Here is a 22724-nt window from a genome sequence, read left to right on the forward strand (position 1 = left end):
TGGATGGACTGTCTGGGGCCCTGAATGGTGGTAATAAGGGAGGAAGTGTAAGGGCATGTGTAGCACTTGTTCCACTTACAAGGATAAGTGCCAGGAGGGAGATCAGTGGGGTGAGATGGGGGGGACGAATGGACAAGGGAGTCGCGTAGGGAGCAATCCCTGCGGAAAGCGGGGGGGGGTGGGGGAGGGAAAGATGTGCTTAGTGGTGGGATCCCGTTGGAGGTGGCGGAAGTTACGGAGAATAATATGTTGGACCTGGAGGCTGGTAGGGTGGTAGGTGAGAACAAGGGGAACCCTATTCCTAGTGGGGTGGCGGGAGGATGGGGTGAGAGCAGATGTACGTGAAATGGGGGAGATGCATTTGCGAGCAGAGTTGATAGTGGAGGAAGGGAAGCCCCTTTCTTTAAAAAAGGAGGACATCTCCCTCGTCCTGGAATGAAAAGCCTCATCCTGAGAGCAGATGCGGCGGAGACGGAGGAATTGCGAGAAGGGGATGGCATTTTTGCAAGAGACAGGGTGAGAAGAGGAATAGTCCAGATAGCTGTGAGAGTCAGTAAGCTTATAGTAGACATCAGTGGATAAGCTGTCTCCAGGGACAGAGACAGAAAGATCTAGAAAGGGGAGGGAGGTGTCGGAAATGGACCAGGTAAACTTGAGGGCAGGGTGAAAGTTGGAGGCAAAGTTGATAAAGTCAACGAGCTCAGCACGCGTGCAGGAAGCAGCGCCAATGCAGTCGTCGATGTAGCGAAGGAAAAGTGGGGGACAGATACCAGAATAGGCACGGAACATAGATCGTTCCACAAAGCCAACAAAAAGGCAGACATAGCTAGGACCCATACGGGTGCCCATAGCTACACCTTTAGTTTGGAGGAAGTAGGAGGAGCCAAAGGAGAAAATATTAAGAGTAAGGACTAATTCCACTAGATGGAGCAGAGTGGTGGTAGAGGGGAACTGATTAGGTCTGGAATCCAAAAAGAAGCGGAGAACTTTGAGACCTTCCGGATGGGGGGTGGAAGTATATAGGGACTGGACATCCATGGTGAAAATAAAGCGGTGGGGGCCAGGGAACTTAAAATCATCGAAAAGTTTAAGAGCATGAGAAGTATCACGAACATAGGTAGGAAGGGATTGAACAAGGGGGGATAAAACCGTGTCGAGGTATGCAGAAACGAGTTCGCAGGGGCAGGAGCAAGCTGAGACAATAGGTCTGCCAGGACAGGCAGGTTTGTGGATCTTGGGTAGAAGGTAGAAACGGGAAGTGCGAGGTGTGGGAACTATAAGGTTGGTAGCAGTGGATGGGAGATCACCTGAGCAGATAAAGTCGGTGATGGTGTGGGAGACAATGGCCTGGTGCTCCTTAGTGGGGTCACGATCGAGGGATAAATAAGAGGAGGTATCCGCGAGTTGTCGCTGTGCCTCGGCAAGGTAGAGGTCAGTATGCCAGACTACAACAGCACCCCCCCTTATCGGCGGGTTTAATAGTAAGGTTAGGATTAGTGCGGAGGGAGTGGAGAGCAGAGCATTCCGAAGGAGTGAGGTTGGAATCGGAACAAGGTGCGGTGAAGTCGAGACGGTTGATGTCCCGTCGGCAGTTAGCGATAAAGAGATCCAGAGCAGGCAGAAGACCAGAGCGGGGTGTCCATGAAGAAGAGGAGGGTTGAAGACGGGAGAAGGGGTCATCGGTGGGGATGGAAGAGTCCTTGCCGAAGAAGTAGGCTCGGAGGCGGAGACGGCGGAAGAAAAGTTCCGCATCATGGCAAACATGGAACTCGCTGAGGTGTGGGCGAAGGGGGACAAAGGTGAGGCCCTTACTAAGGACAGAGCGTTCTGCCTCCGACAGTTGAAGGTCGGAGGGGATGGTAAAGACCCGGCACGGATGAGAGCTGGGATCAGAGGGGGGAGGGGGAGGCTGGGGGTGTCAATGAAGAGGGGAGGGTTGGGGTGAGAGGAAGATGGAGCCTCTGAGGACCCAGGAGCTGACGATGGGATCTGAAGGAGACAGGATTGCGGAGTATTGGTGGGGGAAGGAGATTCAACATTCTGCTCCTTAGACCTTATACCATCTCTATCGCCCTGATCTCATCTTTAATTAAGAGTGCCACCCCACCTCCCTTACCTTCCTGCTTATCTTTCCGTTTTATATGATATCCCTGGATATTTAATTCCCAATCCTGTCCACATCTTTGTAATGGCCGCTAAATCATACCCCTTTGTACTGATTTGTGCCACAAGTTCACTGACCTTGTTTCTAATACTACGGGCATTCAAATAAAGTGCCCTTACACTCATTGCGTTTTTAAAATCTTGTAATCTTTTACTCTTTTGCACTTCACTTTTCTTCACTCCACTCTTACTTTTCTCCTTCTTATCTGTTGCTTTTTCTTTATCAATATCCACACTTTTCCTTTTTACTTCCCCAATCTGTAGAACCGCCCCCCCGCCCCCCCCCCCCGACCAGCCCCCTACTATTTAGTTTAAAGTCCTATCTACAGCCCCAGTTATGCAATTTGCTAGGATCCAGGTCCCATCACGGTTCAGGTGGAGCCCATCCCATTGGTGCAGCTCCCTCCTTCCCCAATACTGATACCTATTTCCCAAGAATTCAAACCCACTTCTTTTACACCAAATCTTGAGCCATGCATTTACCTCTCTAATCTTCTTCACCATTTTCCAATTTGCACGTGGCTCAGGTAGTAATCCAGAGATTACCAACTTTTTGGTTCTGCTTTTCAATTTAGTCCCTAGCTGCTCAAATTCCCTTAGCAGAACCTCTTTCCTCGTTCTACCTATGTCATTGGTACCCACATGGACCATGACAACTGCAAATTCCTCTGCAGGTCAGATAAGATGTCCCAAATCCAGGCACCAGCCAGGCAACACAGCCTTCAGGACACTCTTATCCTCACGACAGAGAACTCTGTCTATTCCCCTGACTATACTATCCCAATTACCACTACATTTCTCTTCTCTCACCCCTCTTGAAAGGCTCCCTGAACTACAGTGCCACAGTTAGGTTGCTCATCCTTCCCACAGCCCCCACTCTCATCCAGACAGGGAACAAGAATCTCAGACCTGCTGGACAAGCTCAAGGGCTGAGGCTTCTCCAGCACTGTCTCTTGGATCCCACAACCCACCTCACTCACAGTCACACCCACTTGTCCCAGACCACAGACCAAATTTGAGGCAGCTAATCTATATATATATATATATCTACACACACACACACACACACACACACACACAGAGCGGCATGCAAAGGTTTGGGCACCCCTGTTACTGTGAATAGCTAAGCAAGTAAAAGATAAACTGATTTCCAAAAGACATAAAGTTGAAGGTGACACATTTCTTTCATATTTTAAGCAAGAAAACTTTTATTTCCATCTTTTACGGTTTCAAAATAACAGAAAAAGGAAAAGGGCCCGAAGCAAAAGTTTGGGCACCCTGCATGGTCAGTACTTAGTAACACCCCTTTGGCAAGTATCAGAGCTTGTAAACACTTTTAGTAGCCAGCTAAGAGTCTTTCTATTCTTGTTTATTCTTCCTTGCAAAGGGCTTCTAGTTCCGTGAGATTCTTGGGCCGTCTTGCATGCACTGCTCTTTTGAGGTCTATCCACAGATTCTCGATGATGTTTAGGTCAGGGGACTGTGAGGGCCATGGCAAAATCTTCAGCTTGCGCCTCTTGAGGTGATCCATTGTGGATTTTGAGGTGTGTTTAGGATCATTATCCTGTTGTAGAAGCCATCCTCTTTTCATCTTCGGCTTTTTTACACACGGTGTGATGTTTACTTCCAGAATTTGCTGGTATTTAATTGAATTCATACTTCCCTCTACCAGTAAATGTTCCCCATGCCACTGGCTGCAACACAAGCCCAAAACATGTTCGATCCACCCCCATGCTTTGTTGGAGAGGGGTTCTTTTCATGAAATTCTGCACCCTTTTTTCTCCAAACATATCTTTGCTCATTGTGGACAAAAAGTTCTATTTTAACTTCATCAGTCCACAGGACTTGTTTCCAAAATGCATCAGGCTTGTTTAGATGTTCCTTTTAATGTTTTGAACAGAACTGTTTAAAGACAGATAACTGGACAGGAAAGGTTTAGAGCGGGTACCTTTAACAGAGGGGTTTGGGGACCCCGGTTGGGAAATCGTGATTTAAAGCGATATGTGAGCAAATGGGACCTGGTCAGGCAACTTAGCATGGACAAGTTGGGATGAAGGGCCTGTGTTCAGTGCTGTATATGGTGCTGTGCAAACGTCTTAGGCACCCTAGCTTGCACAGTATGGTACATTGGTTAAAATAGGAAGGTGGTTGGGACACAGAAATAAGAATTGATCAGCTTTGTATTAGCTCAGTAGTATTAAGACCATTAAGACATGGGAGCAGAAATCAGCCTATCAAGTCTGCCTAGCCATTGATCATGGCTGATCCATTTCCTTCTCAACTCCATTCTCCTGCCTGCTCCACCTAACCTTTCATGCTTTGACTAATCAAGAACCTATCAACCTCTGCCTTAAATACACCTAGTGAGCTGACCTCCACAGCCACCTGTGGCAATGAATTCCACAGATTCACCACCGTCTGGCTAAAGAAATTCCTCCTCATCTCCATTCTAAATGGACATTCCTCTATCTTGAGGTGGTGCCCTCTGGTCCTAGAATCCCCCACCATAAGAAAGACCCTCTTCACATTCACCCTATCTAGGCCTTTCACCATTCAATAGGTTTAAATGAGATTCTCCCCTTATTCTTCTAAATTCCGGCTCGTAAAGGCTCAGAGCCGTCAATCACTCCTCATGCGAATAAGTCTTTCATTCCCAGAACCATTCTCCTGAACCTCCTCTGACCCTCTTCAATGTCAGCTCATCCTTTCTAAAATAAAGAACCCAAAACTGCTCTCAATACTCCAATGCCTTAGTATTAGCAACAGACCAATCAATTCACAGAGAAAGAGAGCTTCACACAGGTCAAGGAGAAGAGTTTAAAAAAGGAGCATTTAGTGGGGCTTAGCACATTAGTAGCAGACCAATCAATTCACAATTTGTTAGCAGGAGCAAATAGAAGTAAAGCAGGGTCAAAGCAGAGTGGCAAGTGTAGGAGTATTTGAGCTCTCAGATAACTTTTACCAAGGTTTCAGAACTTAATTAGCTTGTTAGGGCTATGGTTTGTTCACAGTCATTGTTAGGAAAGGCCAGGTGATGCAAATTTCAAAGCTTTATAAATACCCTGACTCCAAGTGCTGTTTGCAGCTTAAAAATACGCATGAATAGTTCTGTGAATGGTAAATATGCTATTCTATGAAGTATAAAATCATACCACCCAGGAATTCCCTAGCTTTGATCCCTGCCCTGTGCTGAGTAAGTTGACTCTACCTACAGCACCAGTTAAGTCACTATAATTTGGCATGAACACATTCCTCCAGCTCATTATGGTCATTTAAAGGTTGGGTTGACCTTAGGTGCTGCAAATACTCAATTTTGAAGTTGGAAACTAAATCAGCCTGAGTCTGAAAGTGAGGGAAGGCAGAAATAATGATATGTTAAGGAAATAAAATAGAAGAATGAATTAAATGGCAACAACACTAATGCACCACACCCTTGTGATGTAATAAAATGTCCCAAGGCAAATTATTACACAACATCTGACAATAAGGCATAAAAAAGAAACATCAACCTGGAATTTGTGAGTGGTTGTGTTAGCATTTTTCCAAAACCATGACAAGAAGTCCGAGACTGAAGCACATGCACTTCCAAACATGGAAGTCTCAAACATGCCAGTGAATCTGTCAGTGGGCTGCACACGGAGCCAAGTAGCAAAGCACCAACATGACAGAGTTCCCAATATTTAGACACCATCAGCTGCACGTTGGGGGCAAGGGGCAAGTGTAACTAGGAACCAGAAAACTTGCTTGTTATTTGTTTTCTCTAATATTAATTTTTTTAATGTTTTAGGTTAATTTTTATATGTGTAATGACTGTAAAATATTTTTGTTGTTATTGCACTTTTAATTGCCCTTAAATATTTCTAAATGTTAATGATGGCAGAATCCATCATTAAGGACCCCCATCACCCAGGACATGGCCTCTTCTCATTGCTACCACCAGGGAGGAGATACAGAAGCCTGAAGGCACACACTCAATGATTCAGGAACAGCTTCTTCCCCTCTGCCACCCAATTTCTGAATGGACATTGAACCCATGAACCTCAGTAAATATTTATTTTTATTTTTGCACTAATCTGATATATATATATATATATATATATATGGCATACAATATATATAGTGGCATACAAAAGTTTGGGCACCCCTGGTCAAAATTTCTGTTACTGTGAATAGTTAAGTGAGTAGAAGATGAACTGATCTCCAAAACTCATAAAGTTAAAGATGAAACATTATTTTCAACATCTTAAGCAAGATTAGTGTATTATTTTTGTTTTGTACAATTTTAGAGTGAAAGAAAGGAAAGGAGCACCATGCAAAAGTTTGGGCACTCTAAGAGATTTGAGCTCTCAGATAACTTTCACCAAGGTCTTAGAACTTAATTAGCTTGTTAGGGCTATGGCTTGTTCACAGTCATCATTAGGAAGGACCAGGTGATGCAAATTTCAAAGCTTTACAAATACCCTGACTCCTCAAACCTTGTCCCAATAATCAGCAGCCATGGGCTCCTCTAAGCAGCTGCTGAGCACTCTGAAAATTAAAATAAATGATGCCCACAAAGCAGGAGAAGGCTATAAGAAGATAGCGAAATGTTTTCAGGTAGCCGTTTCCTCAGTTCGTAATGCAATTAAGAAATGGCAGTTAACAGGAACAGTGGAGGTCAAGTTGAGGTCTGGAAGACCAAGAAAACTTTCTGAGAGAACTGCTCATAGGATTGCTAGAAAGGCAAATGAAAACCCCCGTTTGACTGCAAAAGACCTCCAGGAAGATTTAGCAGACTCTGGAGTGGTGGTGCACTGTTCTACTGTGCAGCGACACCTGCACAAATACGACCTTCATGGAAGAGTCATCAAAAGAAAACCTTTCCTACATCCTCACCACAAAATTCAGAGTCAGAAGTTTGCAAAGGAATGTCTAAACAAACATGATGCATTTTGGAAACAAGTCCTGTGGACTGATGAAGTTAAAATAGAACTTTTTGGCCGCAATGAGCAAAGGTATGTTTGGAGAAAAAAGGTGCATTATTTCATGAAAAGAACACCTCTCCAACTGTTAAGCACGGGGGTGGATCGATCATGTTTTGGGCTTGTGTTGCAGCCAGTGGCATGGGGAACATTTACTGGTAGAGGGAAGTATGAATTCAATTAAATACCAGCAAATTCTGGAAGTAAACATCACACCGTGTGTAAAAAAGCCGAAGATGAAAAGAGGATGGCTTCTACAACAGGATAATGATCCTAAACACACCTCAAAATCCACAATGGACTACCTCAAGAGGCGCAAGCTGAAGGTTTTGCCATGGTCCTCATAGTCCCCCGATCTAAACATCATTGAGAATCTGTGGATAGAGCTCAAAAGAGCAGTGCATGCAAGTTGGCCCAAGAATCTGACAGAACTAGAAGCCTTTTGCAAGGAAGAATGGGCGAAAATCCTCCAAACAAGAATTGAAAGACTCTTAGCTGGCTACAGAAAGTGTTTACAAGCTGTGATACTTGCCAAAGGGGGTGTTACTAAGTACTGACCAAGCAGGGTGCTCAAACTTTTCCTTTTTTGTTATTTTGAAACTGTAAAAGATGGAAATAAAGTAATCTTGCTTAAAATATTAAAGAAATGTGTCTTTAACTTTATGCCTTTTGGAAATCAGGTCATCTTTTACTTGCTTAGCTATTCACAGTAACAGAAATTTTGACCAGGGGTGCCCATACTTTTGCATGCCACTCTATATATAAATATATATTATCAAGATTGTTCTTTGTTCCTTTCTAACCTTAAATCCATGCGCTTAAGGAAGGTAATTGAAACACAATCTAGGGTTCATGGAGCCTGTTTTTCTCCCTGAGCTTATGGGGGTTAGGTCTTTAAAGTGAAAGATGGGTATAATTACCATTGGTTGAGCCCCAAGCTATAAATGGGAAATTAAACGCAAATTCAAGATGGGGGGGTGGTGGTAGTGAAGGAACATTATTGCTTGAGAGTTGCAACAGGGAGCCACTGACTAATTGAAATTGACACTTAAGAGCAAATTCAATCTGTGTTTGGAGTGGTATGAGCTGAGCCTCCCCTAAGATCAGCGTTCTCTCTGCCTTTAGGATAAATGGCTTGTGGTACCAGAAAGTTTACTAGATCAATTGTTTTCAGCTGATGTTCAGATTATTGCTGACACTGCTCCCAGGTGGCAAAAGATGCTACTGCAGCATTAGAATCATGATTTAATATTTATCATTTGAAGAAAGCTGGTACACAATGTGTTTGCTGAAGTGGGTTCAGCCACAGTACAGTTCCTTTACACACCAACTACAGCTCAAGGTTAGACCACACAAAAGACTGTAGATGTAGGAATCTGGAGCAAAACACAAACTGCTGGAGGAACTCAGCACCCTGAGCAGCATCTGTGACAGGAAACACACAACTGATGTTTCAGGTCAACACCTTTTATCAAGATTGCTCTACAGATGCCACATGACCTGAGTCCCTCTAACTCCAGAGCAACACACTGCATTTCTAGCCATGTGTGCAGACTTGCAGATGCTGCGCAGATTCCCCAACATGTCCATGGTAAGCTTCTCTTTGACCCTGTAATTGTAGTCCTTTGCCAGCCCATGGCAATGATGTGAAAGGACGGCTGCAATCTGCACACATGTAACGGAAGACTGCAAGCAGTCTGTGAGGTGGCAGCAGCAGGGTTTTGTGTAGGAGTCTGGAATATCCACAGTTACAGAAGTAAATGACAGTAATTCACTAGGTATCTTACTAAGCTGTTGGAATCAGCAAACCGCCACATCTCTTACCGCATTGTGCTTTATCAAAATATAAGTTGATCAAAGAACGCAGACATTTAAAAAAAAATTTATTAATCAAAGCAGTATATCTTTAAAAAACACACTTAGAATTTATCTGGATTGGCCTCCATTTCCTGTTTGATTCTGTTTTCCACTTCTAGCGACAGGTTAGTGTTGGTATTCGGTAGGTTATAGCTGATGAACACCTGTTTCCCAGTCTTCTTAGCTGCATTAAACATAAAGGAAGGTTTTAAGTAAGGCAAATAAGTTAGCAAAATAAAACTACAAAAGCTTAAAAACAGCAGACTAGCAGGACAGGTAGCATCTGTGAGGAAATAAACTGTCAATCCACTGCCCTTTCATCAGAACTGGGAAAAGTTAGAAATAAGACATTTGAAGTTGTGATAGGGTGGAAACCAAGAGAGACTATATGATTCAAACAGTGGTGGTGCTGAGAGAGGGCGAGAGAGGCTAGTTAGTTGTGAATGAGGACAAGGGAACAACACCTTATATTCCATCTGGGTAGCCTCCAACCTGATGGCATGAACATCGATTTCTCGAACTTCTGGTAATGTCACCTCTCCCCTCCATTCTCTCCTTCACCAGTCCCATCCTTTTTCTGTTCTCACTGTTATCTCCTTGCCTGCCTATCACCTCTCTCTACTGCTCCTCCCCACTTTTCTTTTTTCCATGGCCTCCTGTCCTGGTCTATCAGACTCCCCCTTCTCCAGTCCTGTATCTCTTTCATCAATCAATTTCTCAGCTGTTTACTTTATCCATGCCTCCCCCTTCCTGGTTTCACCTATCATCTTGTGTTTCTCTCTCCCCTCCCCAACCTTTTAAATCTACTCATCTTTTTTTCTCCAGCCTGCCGAAGGATCTTGGCCCAAAACATCAACTGTACTTTTTCCCCCACAGATCTTGCCTGGCCTGCTGAATTCCTCAAGCATTTTGTGTGTAGTGCAAGGGATCCACCATTGCTTTTCTTCTTCACTCCTTATTCGTTACCTTCAACTGACACAACTCTGCACAGATAGAGCTAGCCAGCTTTCCCCACAAAACCTCTCAACTGCACCAACAACTATATCAGCCTAGCCTGCAACTCAGTTGATTAACTTGTCTAGTCCTGAAACGTTAACTGTGCTTTTCTCTCCACGGATGCTGCTCAGCCTGTTGTGTAGTTCCAACATGAGCTGAAGGAAAACAGGTTCACACTGAGAACAGTATATTTTAGCATATATTAACATCTAACTGGATGTATTACTTTCCATAAATTATCTTGGAATGCAATACATAGTCTTATGAGTAAGCAAATAAATGATTCACACATCAAATGTGATCAAAATTAAAATCTTTTGCTGTTCCACCCCTCTCCCACCTCCAAATTCTTCCCAAATTTTAGGGATAGAAAGTAACTTGACAAAAATGAAAGGGTTAATAAAAGTTGGAACATCAGATGTTGAACTTACCTGTTGCTCATTTCTATATTCTGCGACTGGTTTAGTTGAAGTGTGGTTTCTCTACGCTTCAACTAAACCAGTCGCAGAATATAGAAATGAGCAACAGGTAAATTCAACATCTGATGTTCTGACTTTAATTATTAAGAAAATGCAGGAATTGATTGTTCAGAAAGCTGTAACACCAATCATTCAGAAATGGGATTGTAGCTTTAAGAAAGGATCACAGATCTGAAAGTACCATGAGAAGATTGCTAAAGGGAACAACTAGATGTGGTGTATTTGGATTTCTATAATGCATTCAGTAAGTCACCAGATAGACAAAAGGTTCTGCCACAGGGAAAGGGTTGTGGTACTGAGAAGAATGTACTCACATGGACATAGGGTTGTTTAACTCAGCGGTCCCCAACCACCGGGCCGCGGACCGGTACCGGGCCGCAAAGCATATGCTACCGGGCCGCGAGGAAACGATATGATTTGGCGATATGAGTCAGCTGCACCTTTCCTCATTCCCTGTCACGCACTATTGAGCCATTACGCATGCGAGGTCATTACCCGCGCGTCATCCATGTCAGCGCGGGAAGAAGATCAACTCCTCGAGCTTGCAAGTGACGGCGGGCTGAAAAGTATGTTTGACATAACATCTCTGCGGCATTCCAGATCAAAGTAACTGCTAAATATCCTGAGATAGCCACGAAAGCACTGAAAATGTTGCTTCCATTTCCAACATATCTCTGCGAAGCAGGGTTTTCTGCAATGAATGCAATGAAAACTAAATTGCGGAATAGAGTGGACATAAGGAACCCCCTTCGAGTATCGCTGTCTCCCATCATCCCTCGATAGGACCATCTTGTTGCAGGGAAACAAGCCCAGGGCTCCCACTGATTCAGCGATATTGGTGTGTTGCAATGATTTTATATGTTCATACAGGGAAGATATGCGCTGTGTGTTTAATATTAAATTCCTTAGATAAACCCTTTTAGAAACGAAATTGAGTGTATTAGCCACTTATAAGTGACTTATAGTTGACTTATCATCCATATTGCAGTCGATATTACCTCCCCCCAGGGTTGCCAACTGTCCAGTATTAGCCGGAACATCCCATATATTGGGCTAAATTGGTTTGTCCAATACGGGACCACCCTCGTCCTGTATTTCCCCCGTTAAGGTAGAGCGTTGCCTTGAAACCTTTTGCGAAAGAAGCAATTACCGTTAATTTATATGGGAAAAAATTTTGAGCGTTCCCAGACCCAAAAAATAACCTACCAAATCATACCAAATAACACAAACATATAGTAAAAGCAGGAATGATATGATAAATACACAGCCTATATAAAGTAGAAATAATGTATATACAGTGTAGTTTCACTGAACAGAATTGCCAAAAACGATTTGTAGAAAAAAGTCAGCACGTACATATCATGCATGCACACACTGGTGCCTGCGCAAGGCTTCATGGTCATGGTAGTCTTTCTCGGGGTAAACACAACGTATTTGACTGCTACTCTTGTCCGTTGGCAACCCACGCCCCCCCCCCCGCCCCCAACCACCAGTTGGCCAGTCCGCAAGAATATTGTCAATAATAAACCGGTCCACGGTGCAAAAAAGTTTGTGGACCCCTGGGTTAACTGACAGAAAACAGGGTGACAATAGTTGTTTATTATCGCCACAAGTACCAGTGGAAAAACTACTCTGAATGCCATCAATAAAGACCATTTCAAACCTTAGAAAGTATATTGAGGTATACAAAGAGAAATGCAACAAGAGAACGTAGAATATAGTGTTGCGGAGAAAATGCAGTACAAGTAGAAAGAAAAGATCAAGGGCCATAATCAGGCAGATTTTGAGGTCAAGAGTATATTAACAAGTGAGATGCCAGAACTAATCAAAAATTCTCAGGTGTTGGAAATAAAAACAGAACAGACTGGAAACACTCACCAGGTCAGAGAATGTCTGTGGAGAGGACAATATTAACACTACAGATGCCAAGCTTCCTTGGCCAGGGTGGAGGAGGAATTTAAGGATCCTCTTGGATCTATCACCATGTTTGTAAACTGGCCTCTCTCTCCAGCCAGTGAATGTAGGTCCTTTTCACCGTATCAGAGAACACAAACTGTGAGCAAAGATTCTGTCAATGGACCTGGGTCCAGAAACACAATGGAAAATAAAATTCTTTCAAATGAATAAGTTATCTTACCAAGCCTTTGTGCTAACGAATTAGGCGTGGTATCAGAGGTGTCTCCAAGGATTAGCGAGGATACTGGAGTTGGGTCCTGAAAAGGAGGAGCACAAGTTACATTAACCCCAATACTCGTAACTCCTTAATCTCCTAATAAAGGAATGCTTCATCTTGTCATATGTTGCACCTGAAAATCACACTTATTGTTTTATACTTGTTCTGACTGGTCTTGTTTCCAGTCTGACCACTGTTTTCAGAGACAGACAAAGTATATCACGTTAACAACTTGTGTTAGTACAATTGATGTCAACAGCAGTCATCCACTCTTGACCAAGTAATCTCAGTTATCACCGCATGAATGCCAGACACACTGAAGAACCTCACTGCACCATCCACGAGAGGAACACCAGCAGCTGACCTGCTCTAGCTTTCCTGTCTGCTCCACCACTCTTACCTCGAGATTCATTTTCTTGCAGGCATTCACAGTAGAACAACAAAGAACAACAGATCTGTGAAAAACTACAAGCAGCACTTGCCACTAACCCCATGTGATACTCTTTATCACTACTGATCTCTGACCTGAGCTTACCCAGCCACTTAGCTTCCTCTCCTCTCTGCTGAAGCATTTCTTCTCATCTTATTCCTGTATGGCCGATCACCAATTCTGAGACTGTGACCCCGATTCTGTTCACCCCACCCAGGGAAACATCATCCCATCTGCCAAGCCCTGGAATAACTTTGTATCTGTTAAGGAAATCATCAGCACAGCATCAGGTGGATCAGGCGTTGATACTGTACACAAACATGGGAAACTCTGGTACCAGGATGTGGTGACTTGTGGCTTCAAGGATTGTGGAACTTTGACTTGGGTTAATATCTTTGGACTTGATCAATATTACTGCCTGGGTAGTCACAGAATAATAAACAGGCTCTTCAGCCCAACTCATCCAACTTGACTAAGTCTACCTGAGCCAGTCTTATTTGCTTATGTTTGATTCATATCCTTCTGAATCTTTCCTATCCATGTACTATCCAAATGTCTTTTAAATACTGTAATGCTAACTACCTCTACCACTTCCTCTGGTAGCTCATTCCAACCATTTTAACTACCAACCTCTGTACAAAAATGTAGTCCCTCAAATCCCCATTAAATCTTTTACTTTTCACCTTCAACTTATGACCTCGTTTTTAGGTCCCAATCCCTACGGGAAAGACTAGTGCTCACCCGAACTGTATCCCCTTGTACATCTTTATAAGGTCGCCCCTCAATCTCCTACATTTGAAGAAATAAAGACCGAGCCTGCCCAACCTCTCCCAATACCTCAGGCCTTCAAGTTCTGGCATGACTCTAGCAAATCTTCTCTGAACACTCTTCCAGTTTAACGACGTCTTTCCTATAACAAGGTGACAATTGCATACAGTACTCCAAATGCATTCTCACCAGCCTCTTGTACACTTGCAACTTAATGTCCTGAGTTCTGTATCAGTGCCCTAATCGGGGATCAGTTGAATGGTGGAACAGGTACAAGGGTTCCTGTTTCTTGTTCTCATGGGCTTGGGAGTGAGTCACAAGTGAGGACAATAAGCTCAAGGAGGAAAGATGTCAGTAATTGGGGAACCAGGGGCTGGGAGAAAAGATCAAAGGAGCAAGGGGTGGATCAAGAAGGCAAACTTAGCTCTGAAAGGACAGGAGGGGAGTTGGCAGTAAAACCATGGAAAGCTGACCTGTAGATATTTACTGTTCATTCAGATCCTGTTCAATGTGGGGAGGTTCTCTGAACCAGCAAGGTTTCAGGCAATGAGTTTCAGCACTCTTCAGATAAAAACATCTTCCACAGGGGAAAAGAGGCTAGACTGCGCAGGCGTGTGACATAGAGCGCCAAAGGTTTAAAAAGAAGAGTAAATTCAATGGTCTTTTTTAAATCGGAGCAAGAGGCCAAGAGTGAAGGAGTAAGGAATCTCGGAGAGAAGACAATTTTTTTTTTTACACTGATCGTGGAAACGAGACTAGACTGCGCAGGCGCGTGACGGAGAGCGCCAAAAGTTTAAAAAAAAAGACCACCATATACAGCAGGCAGCGTTGAGAGCGGGCAGCAGATTGAGGGGGAGCAGAGTGGGACGGCTTTGGCTCAACAGGCTTCGGCGTGAACAGGTAGAGGCATGGGTAGGTTCCAGTAAGTTTTGTTTTGTTTGTTTAGAGTAGGGAGAATGCCGACTAGGATGTTGGAATACTTCTCTTCCAGGATGTGGGAAGTCAGGAAGACCCCAGTGTCCCTGACAATGACACCTGCAAGAAGTGCATCCAGCTGCAGCTCCTAACAAACCGCGTTAGGGAACTGGAGCAGGAGCTGGATGATCTCTGGATCATTCGGGAGAATGAGGCGTTTATAGATAGTAGCTTCAGGAAGGTAGTTACGCCAAAGCAGCAGAGCACAGGTAATTGGATTACCGTCAGGCAAGGGAAGAGGAAAGGGCAGGCAGAACAGGGTTCCCCTGTGGCCATTCCCCTCAACAACAAGTATATCGATTTGGATACTATTGGGGGGGGGGGGGGGGAATGACTTACCTGAGACAAGATGCGACAGCCGGATCTCTAGCACTGAGTCTGATTCTGCAGTGCAGAAGGGAGGGTTGAAGAAGAGGAGAGTGGTAGTGATAGGGGACTCGATAGTTAGAGGTACAGAAAGGAGGTTCTGTGGTCGTGACAGAGACTCCCAGATGGTTTGTTGCCTCCCGGGTGCCAGGGTCAGGGATGTCTCTGATCGCATGCACAGCATTCTGAAGCGGGAGGGTGATCAGCCAGATGTCATGGTACACATCGGTACCAATGATGTAGGAAGAAAGAGTGAGGAGGTCCTTAAGAGTGAGTATAGAGCAGGGGTCCCCAACCTTTTTTGCATTGCGGACTGGTTTAATATTGACAGTATTCTTGCGGACCAGCCAGCCGGGGGGGGGGGGGGGGGGGGGGGCGGGGCAGGGTTGCCAACTGACAAGAGTAGCAGTCAATACGTTGTGTTTACCCCGAGAAAGACTACAATGACCATGAAGCCTTGCGCGGGCACCAGTGTGCGCATGCGTAACCTGCGTATGCGTGCGCCTGCCGATTTCTTTCCTTGTAAATTGTTTTCGGCGATTCTGTTCGTTGGGGGGCGGGCGGCGGGGGAGGAGGGGGGTTTGTTAATCACGATCGGAATATAGGTGATAAGTGGCTAATACACTCAGTTTCGCTTCTAAAAGGGTTTATCTAACAAATTTAATATTAAACAAACCGCATTATTTTCCTCGCATGCATATAGTGATAAGTCAATTATCAGGGGAGGACAGGGGAGCTTGAAGTAAGTGTTGAACGAACTTCCAGTAGAAGTGGCAGAAACAGATTTGATATTATCATTTAAAGAAAAATTGGATAGGTATATGTACAGGAAAGGAATGGAGGGTTATGGGCTGAGTGCAGGTCGGTGGGACTAGGTGAGAGTAGCGTTCGGCACGGACTAGAAGGGCAGAGATGGCCTGTTTCTGTGCTGTAATTGTTATATGGTTATATGGTTATATAAGTCAATTGCATCATAACATTTTAAGTAACGTTTGGATATTAAACACACAGCGCATATTTTCCCCCTATGAACATATAAAATCATTGCAACACACCAATATCGCTGAATCAGTGGGAGCCCTGGGCTTGTTTCCCTGCAACAAGGTGGCCCCATCGAGGGGTGATGGGAGACAGCGATACTCGAAGGGGGTTCTTTATGTCCAGTCTATTCCGCAGTTTAGTTTTCGTTGCATTCATTGCAGAAAACTCCGCTTCGCAGAAATATGTTGGAAGCAACATTTTCGGTGCTTTTGTGGCTATCTCAGGGTATTCAGCCTTGACTTTGATCCAGAATGCTGGCAGAGATGTTACGTCAAACATACTTTTCAGCCCGTCGTCATTTGCAAGCTCGAGGAGTTGATCTCCTTCCCGCACTGACATGGATGACGTGCGTGTAATGACCTCGCGTGCGTTCAAGCTCAACAGTGCGTGACAGGGAATGAGGAAAGGTGCAGCTGACTCCTATCGGCAAACTCTCGCGGCCCGGTGGTTGGGGACCGCTGGTATAGAGAGCCTGGCAGGAAGTTAAAAAGCAGGACCTCGAGGGTGGTAATCTCAGGATTGCTACCTATGCCACATGCCAGTGAGGGTAAGAATAGGATGCTCTGGCAGATGAACAAGTGGCTGAGGAATTGGTGTAGGGGGCAGGGTTTCAGATTTCAGGATCATTGAGACCTCTTCTGGGGCAGGTGGGACCTGTACAAGAGAGACGGGTTGCACCTGAACTACAAGTGGACCAATATCCTTGCAGGGAGGTTTGTTACTGCTTTTGGGGAGGGTTTAAACTAGATTTGCAGGGGAATGGGAACCAGAGCAGATAGTGGAGCGGGGTGAAAATAAATGATGTTAAAAGTGCATGCAAAGTCACAAATAGAAGGATTGTGTGTGGTGGTAATAATCTTCTGAGGTGTGTCTATTTCAATGCAAGGAGTATTGCGGGGAAGGTAGACGAGCTGAGGGCGTGGATTGACACATGGAATTACGACATTATAGCCATTAGTGAAACTTGGCTGCAGGAAGGGCAGGACTGACAGTTTAATATTCCAGGGTTCTGATGTTTCAGACATGATAGAGGCAGAGGAATGAAGGGTGGGGGGGTGGCATTGCTTGTCAGGGAAAATGTTACAGCAGTGCTCAGGCAGGACAGGTTAGATGGCTTGTCTACTGAGGCCATAGGGGTGGAGCTGAGAAACAGGAAAGGTATGACCACATTAATGGGGTTGTATTATAGACCACCCAATAGCGAGAATTGGAGGAGCAAATCTGCAGAGAGATAGCAGACAACTGCAGGAAACATAAAGTTGTGATAGCAGGGGATTTTAATTTTCCACATATCGATTGGTATTCCCATACTGTTAAAGGTCTAGACGGGTTAGAGTCTGTAAAATGTGTTATAACCATATAACAATTACAGCACGGAAACAGGCCATCTCGGCCCTTCTAGTCTGGAGTTGAAACTTAATGGTGTTATGATCACTGGAACCAAAGTATTCCCCTGCCACACACTTCTGTCACCTGTCCTAACTCGTTTCCTAATAGGAGATCTAATATTGCATCCTCTCTAGTTGGTACCTCTATATATTAATTTAGAAAACTTTCCTGAACAATTGTTCTGGATAATGAAGTAGGTTTTCAAAGCTTGCAGGGTGATTTAGGCCAGTTAGAAGAGTGGGCTGAAAGATGGCAGATGGAGTTTAATGCTGAAAAATGTGAGGTGCTACATTTTGGTAGGACTAATCAAAATAGGACATACATGGTAAATGGTAGGGCATTGAAGAATGCAGTGGAACAGAGGGATCTAGGAATAATGGTGCATAGTTCCCTGAAGGTGGAATCTCATGTGGATAGGGTGGTGAAAAAAGCTTTTGGTATGCTGGCCTTTATAAATCAGAGCATTGAGTATAGGAGTTGGGATATAATGTTGAAATTGTACAAGGCATTGGTAAGGCCAAATTTGGAGTATTGTGTACAGTTTTGGTCACCGAATTATAGGAAAGATGTCAACAAAATAGAGAGAGTACAGAGAAGATTTACTAGAATGTTACCTGGGTTTCATCACCCAAGTTACAGAGAGAGGTTGAACAAGTTGGGTCTTTATTCTTCGGAGCATAGAAGGTTGAGGGGGGACTTACTTTACTTTATACTTTATTGTCGCCAAACAATTGGTACTAGAATGATGATCAAAAATGGCGGTGATGAAGAATACAACCAAATAAAAAACACGCATGCTCCGGAACCACCCAATGGGAAAAAACTAACTAACTCTAAAACTAACTCTAGTATTAATGATTTAGCCTCTCATCCACCTCTAGCCTCAGTATCTAACCTTTACCATCAGCAGGAATTTGGAATAGAATCTGTGCAAAGTGATGCTGACAGGAAAATCAGCACTTCCTCCTGCAGGGATCCTCTCACCATGGAAGTCAGGACCAAAAATGGCCTTCATCCTTACTAATAGGCAGACATTACCTCAAAATACAATCTTGGTTGAATGGTGTCAAGGATCTGAGAACCTCTGTGGTGCCACCTCAAACAGAGAGGACGAAAGAGACACGAACTCCTTAGGTTGATTTCTCCTTTTCCCTAGGATACATATCTCAAGCCCTGAAATTTTGCACTCTCAACCCGATGGTAGTATTGCTACTGGCTTGAAAGCCAAGCTCCATTATGCTTCAGATGCACACAACTTCACTGAACATCTCACAGACCAGCACAATCCCAAATTTCACATCCTTGTAATTTTCAGAGTTCTGTCACATATAATCCAACCTCACCCGAGTTGTCCTATTGTGATTATCACTCAGTAATTCATTAATTTCTCAGCATACCCTCTGACCTCCCCCCCCCCACATGCTTGCCTAATCTTACAGCAATAAGACAGGTCAACTGGACAGATTAATTGATTATTCTTCACAAAAGCCACCCCTCCCCCATCCAACCAGCATTATATTTTACTTTTTCCCTTGTGCTTATCCAGAATCTCATTAAGTTCACCTCAATCACTCCTTGAGGGACCAAGTTCCCGGTTCTCACTACATTCTGAACAGAGGGCCCTGTGAACCCATTGAAAATTACCGTACAGTCTATGGCCCCCAGTACTGGTCTCACCAGCAGCAAGTGGATATATCTACAAGCAGCAACTAGAGCCTGTGTATAATACTTGCGACCCACAATCAGTCCTGACCGACCTAACTGAGGCTTAGCATTAAACTTCTCTGCTTTTCTACTCCGTCTCCACAGAGGTAAAATGTACTTGAATCGTCTTTTTATCTGATGCCATTACTTTATATTTTATACACTCTGACCAACAGCACAGCCATTAATATCTCATATCTAATAGTTAACACAATACGTTACTGTTCAGGTGACCTGCCCTGTCTATAAGGAGTTTGAACGTTCTCTCCGTGCCCGTCTGGGTTTCCTCAGGCCCTGCGGTTTTCTCCCACATTCCAAAAAACGTACCATTTGTAAGTGAATAGGTCATTGTAAATTGTGCCATGTTAGGCTAGCATTAAATCAATCGGTTACTGGGCAGCATGCTGAGGGGGCCAGAAGGACCTATTCTGCACTGTATCGCAATAAAATTTAAAGTGTGGTGCAGAGAGACAAAAAATGCGAGGTCATAGCAGGATAACTGTGAGGTCAAGTCCACTATATTATACTAGGGAACCGTTCAATAATCTTATAACAGTGCAGTAGAAGCTGTCCTTAAGCCTTGTGGTACGTGCACTTTCAGGCTCTTGTATATACTGCCTGATGGGAGAGGGGAGAAGGGAGAATGTCTGGGATGAGTGCTGTCACTGATTATTCTGGCAGTGAGGAGTACAGACAGAGTACATCAAGGCGAGGCTGGTTTCCATGGCCTGTTGAGCCTTGTGCACAACTCTGCAGTCATGGCACAACGGTTGCCGTCCCGAGCCGTGATGCTGCACCTATGAAGAGCTGGTAAATGTTCAAAGGGACTTGCCAGATTTCTTTATCCTCCTCTCTTGGCAATGGCATCAATCTGGTTGTACTGGGACAGGCCATTGGTGCTGGTCACTCCTAGGAACTTGAGACTCACAACCCTTTCAGCCTTGATGTTAACAGCAGCATGTGTACCAACCCCCTTCCTGAAGTCAATGACCTGCTGACATTGAGGGAAAAGTTACTGTCATGACATCATGTTACTAAACTTGTCATCCCTTTCCTATACTCCCACTCATCATTATTTCAGATGCAGTGCCATTGTGCAATGTGATCGTAGATGGTCAGGCCAGTTACCCTCACCAATCCCACAGCCCCTGACAACCTTAATGCACAAAAATCTCTCCATTCCGTAAAAGGAAAAGCAAAGTCTCTCTCAGAAGATCGGGAGTCTTTGGAACTCTCTTCCTCAAAGGGTGGTATACGGCGAATCCTATTAAGGCAGGGGAAGATAGGCGCTGAAAAATAAGACGTGGAATCTTGGGGTGGAGTTGAGGTAATGAGTCAGCCACAATCTAACTAGATGGCAGAGGCTGCTGTCCCTAATTCGCGTGAGCAGTGATGCAGTACCAATAGTGTTGGAACGCCAGCTCCCAGATTTTACCACACTTGAAAACTAGTGGCAATGCCCTGACCTGCCCTCTGTGTCAAATCCCTCCTGTTCACTCAAGCAGCCTCGGCCTTTCCCTGTAACATGGGCGCTGTGTGCAAACTGTCCTGTACAAAGCGTTTAGAGGTTGCGCTGTAGAAATGGAAATAATGATTCTCCAGGTTGCAGCCCGGACACGGGAGTCTCCCTGCCATGCTCAGGGAATCAGACTGATTCAGGAGGCAGTGACATTGCTACTCAAGTCTTCGGCAGTCCTGGTTCTGCGGCAAGGGAGAACCGACTGAAACTAGCATGCAACGACTCCCAATGCACCATCTACACATCCACGTTACTCACGAATCTGGTGCTCATAGCCACCGCCAGGTTGGAGAGGGTAGGGGCGGTGCCAACCCACAGGAAGAAGCTGCCCGACATCCTTAGGACGTGAAAGTACACTGACTGGCCAGCCAGCCTCTCGCTAAAGTCGTGCGTCGAAAGGGTCCCAGACCCCAAACCATTCTCAGCGGCCGCCATGGCCGGATCCAGCTTACTGCAGCAACCAGCCCGCCTCCCAGGAGTCGTGACCCTGTCAATCAACCTCTCGGGAGTGCGCTTCCGGGTCTGCCTGTCAATCAACCGCTCTAGGGTAGTACTTCCGGGTTCGTTCCCTGCAGCTGGTCGGCCGGTAGTTGGTTTCGCCGGGAATCTGTGACCCAACGCAAGTTTGCAGGCTCTCTTCGGTACTGGATAGGGGTAATGGTTCCTTAAGGGCCGGGAGGGCTTATTTGTAAATTGATTTGGGGAATATGGTTGTTGCTGGCGACAGCAGCATCGATTGCATATTCTTGAGCCGCCTTGAACTGCTGGAGTCCTTCTGGTGTAGCTGCTTTTGGGCTGGGAGTTCAAGAATAAAGGGTCGGTGACAAAGCAGGACGGTAATGTGAGTGATACCGATTCGCCCTATCCACCTCGGGTGTGGAGTGTGGGAGTCTCGAGTCTGGGAGGACTGCGTGCTGGTGACCATTTCATAGTTCCAGTCTACATCTTTTCAACGCCTTTCCCTCTGATTAAATAATCGAGGTCTCTAATATAAACTCACAAGGTGGAGTAGGAATAGATCATTTGGCCCTTCAGCTTGCGCCACGTTTCATCGAGATTTTAGCAGCATTTTACATTGATAAATTGGTTTATTATTGTCACTGAGGTAGTTTTACATGTATTATTAATTTATCATAATGCATTGAGGTTGTATAAGGTAAAATAATGATACAATTCAGAATAAGGCGTGAAGGTACAGAGAAAGTGCAGTTTAAACGCGCATTGTAGGTACAAGGTCATATAAGAGGTTTCACCTTACCAGGAACGCACTTCGGGAGGACAAACCAGGGTAATACACGGTGAATGGTAGGGCACTGAGCTGGGTGGTACAACAAAGGGATCCAGGAATATCGATCCATAATTCCTTGAAAGTGGTATAACAAGTAGATGGGGTCATAAAGAGAACTTCTGATACATTGATCTTCAGAAATCAGGGCACTGAATACAGAAGTTAGGGTGTTATGTTGAAATCACATTGGTGAGGGTGAGTTTGGAATATTGTATGCAGTTCTGGTCACCTTTCTGCAGGAAGTATATCAGTAAGGTCAAAGGTGCAGAGAAAATTTAAACGGGTGTTGCTGGACTTGAAAGGAAAGTTCAAAAGGTTGGTACTTTATTCACTGGAGCCCAGGAGAATGAGGGGAGATGTTAGAGAGGTGTACAAGATTATGAGGGGTATAGATAGGGTGAATGTTTGCTGGCTTTTTCTTCTCAAGTTTGGGTGAGGCTTGAACTAGAGGTCTTAAGTTTATGATGAAAGGTGAAATATTTAAGGGGAACACACATCAAAGTTGCTGGTGAGCGCCACAGGCCAGGCAGCATCTCTAGGAAGAGGTACAGTCGACATTTCAGGCCGAGACCCTGACGAAGGGTCTCGGCCTGAAACATCGACTATACCTTTTCC

The 22724-nt window shown here is 44.7% G+C and overlaps 1 protein-coding gene across 1 annotated transcript; it reads right to left on the minus strand.

Moving 5' to 3' along the window:
• Positions 1-8990: 8990 nt before the first annotated feature.
• Positions 8991-21309, minus strand: psmg4 (proteasome (prosome, macropain) assembly chaperone 4). Its single transcript, XM_072283696.1, has 3 exons — positions 21080-21309; positions 12594-12669; positions 8991-9165 (listed from the first exon to the last, which is right to left on the minus strand). The coding sequence occupies exons 1-3, from the start codon at positions 21254-21256 to the stop codon at positions 9044-9046; spliced, it is 375 nt and encodes a 124-aa protein (XP_072139797.1). The 5' UTR covers positions 21257-21309; the 3' UTR covers positions 8991-9043.
• Positions 21310-22724: the final 1415 nt, after the last annotated feature.

The sequence above is a fragment of the Mobula birostris genome, chromosome 19, assembly GCF_030028105.1.
Source record: "Mobula birostris isolate sMobBir1 chromosome 19, sMobBir1.hap1, whole genome shotgun sequence".
NCBI classification, from domain to species: domain Eukaryota; kingdom Metazoa; phylum Chordata; class Chondrichthyes; order Myliobatiformes; family Myliobatidae; genus Mobula; species Mobula birostris.

Coding starts and splice junctions, on each gene's coding strand:
- psmg4 (XM_072283696.1), bottom strand. CDS start 21,256: ATGGCGGCCGCTGAGAATGGTTTGGGGTCTGGGACCCTTTCGACGCAC. Junction 12,670..21,079: donor TGGCTATGAGCACCAGATTC/GTGAGTAACGTG, acceptor CCTCCTTTTCAG/GACCCAACTCCAGTATCCTC. Junction 9,166..12,593: donor TTCGTTAGCACAAAGGCTTG/GTAAGATAACTT, acceptor TGTTTAATGCAG/CTAAGAAGACTGGGAAACAG.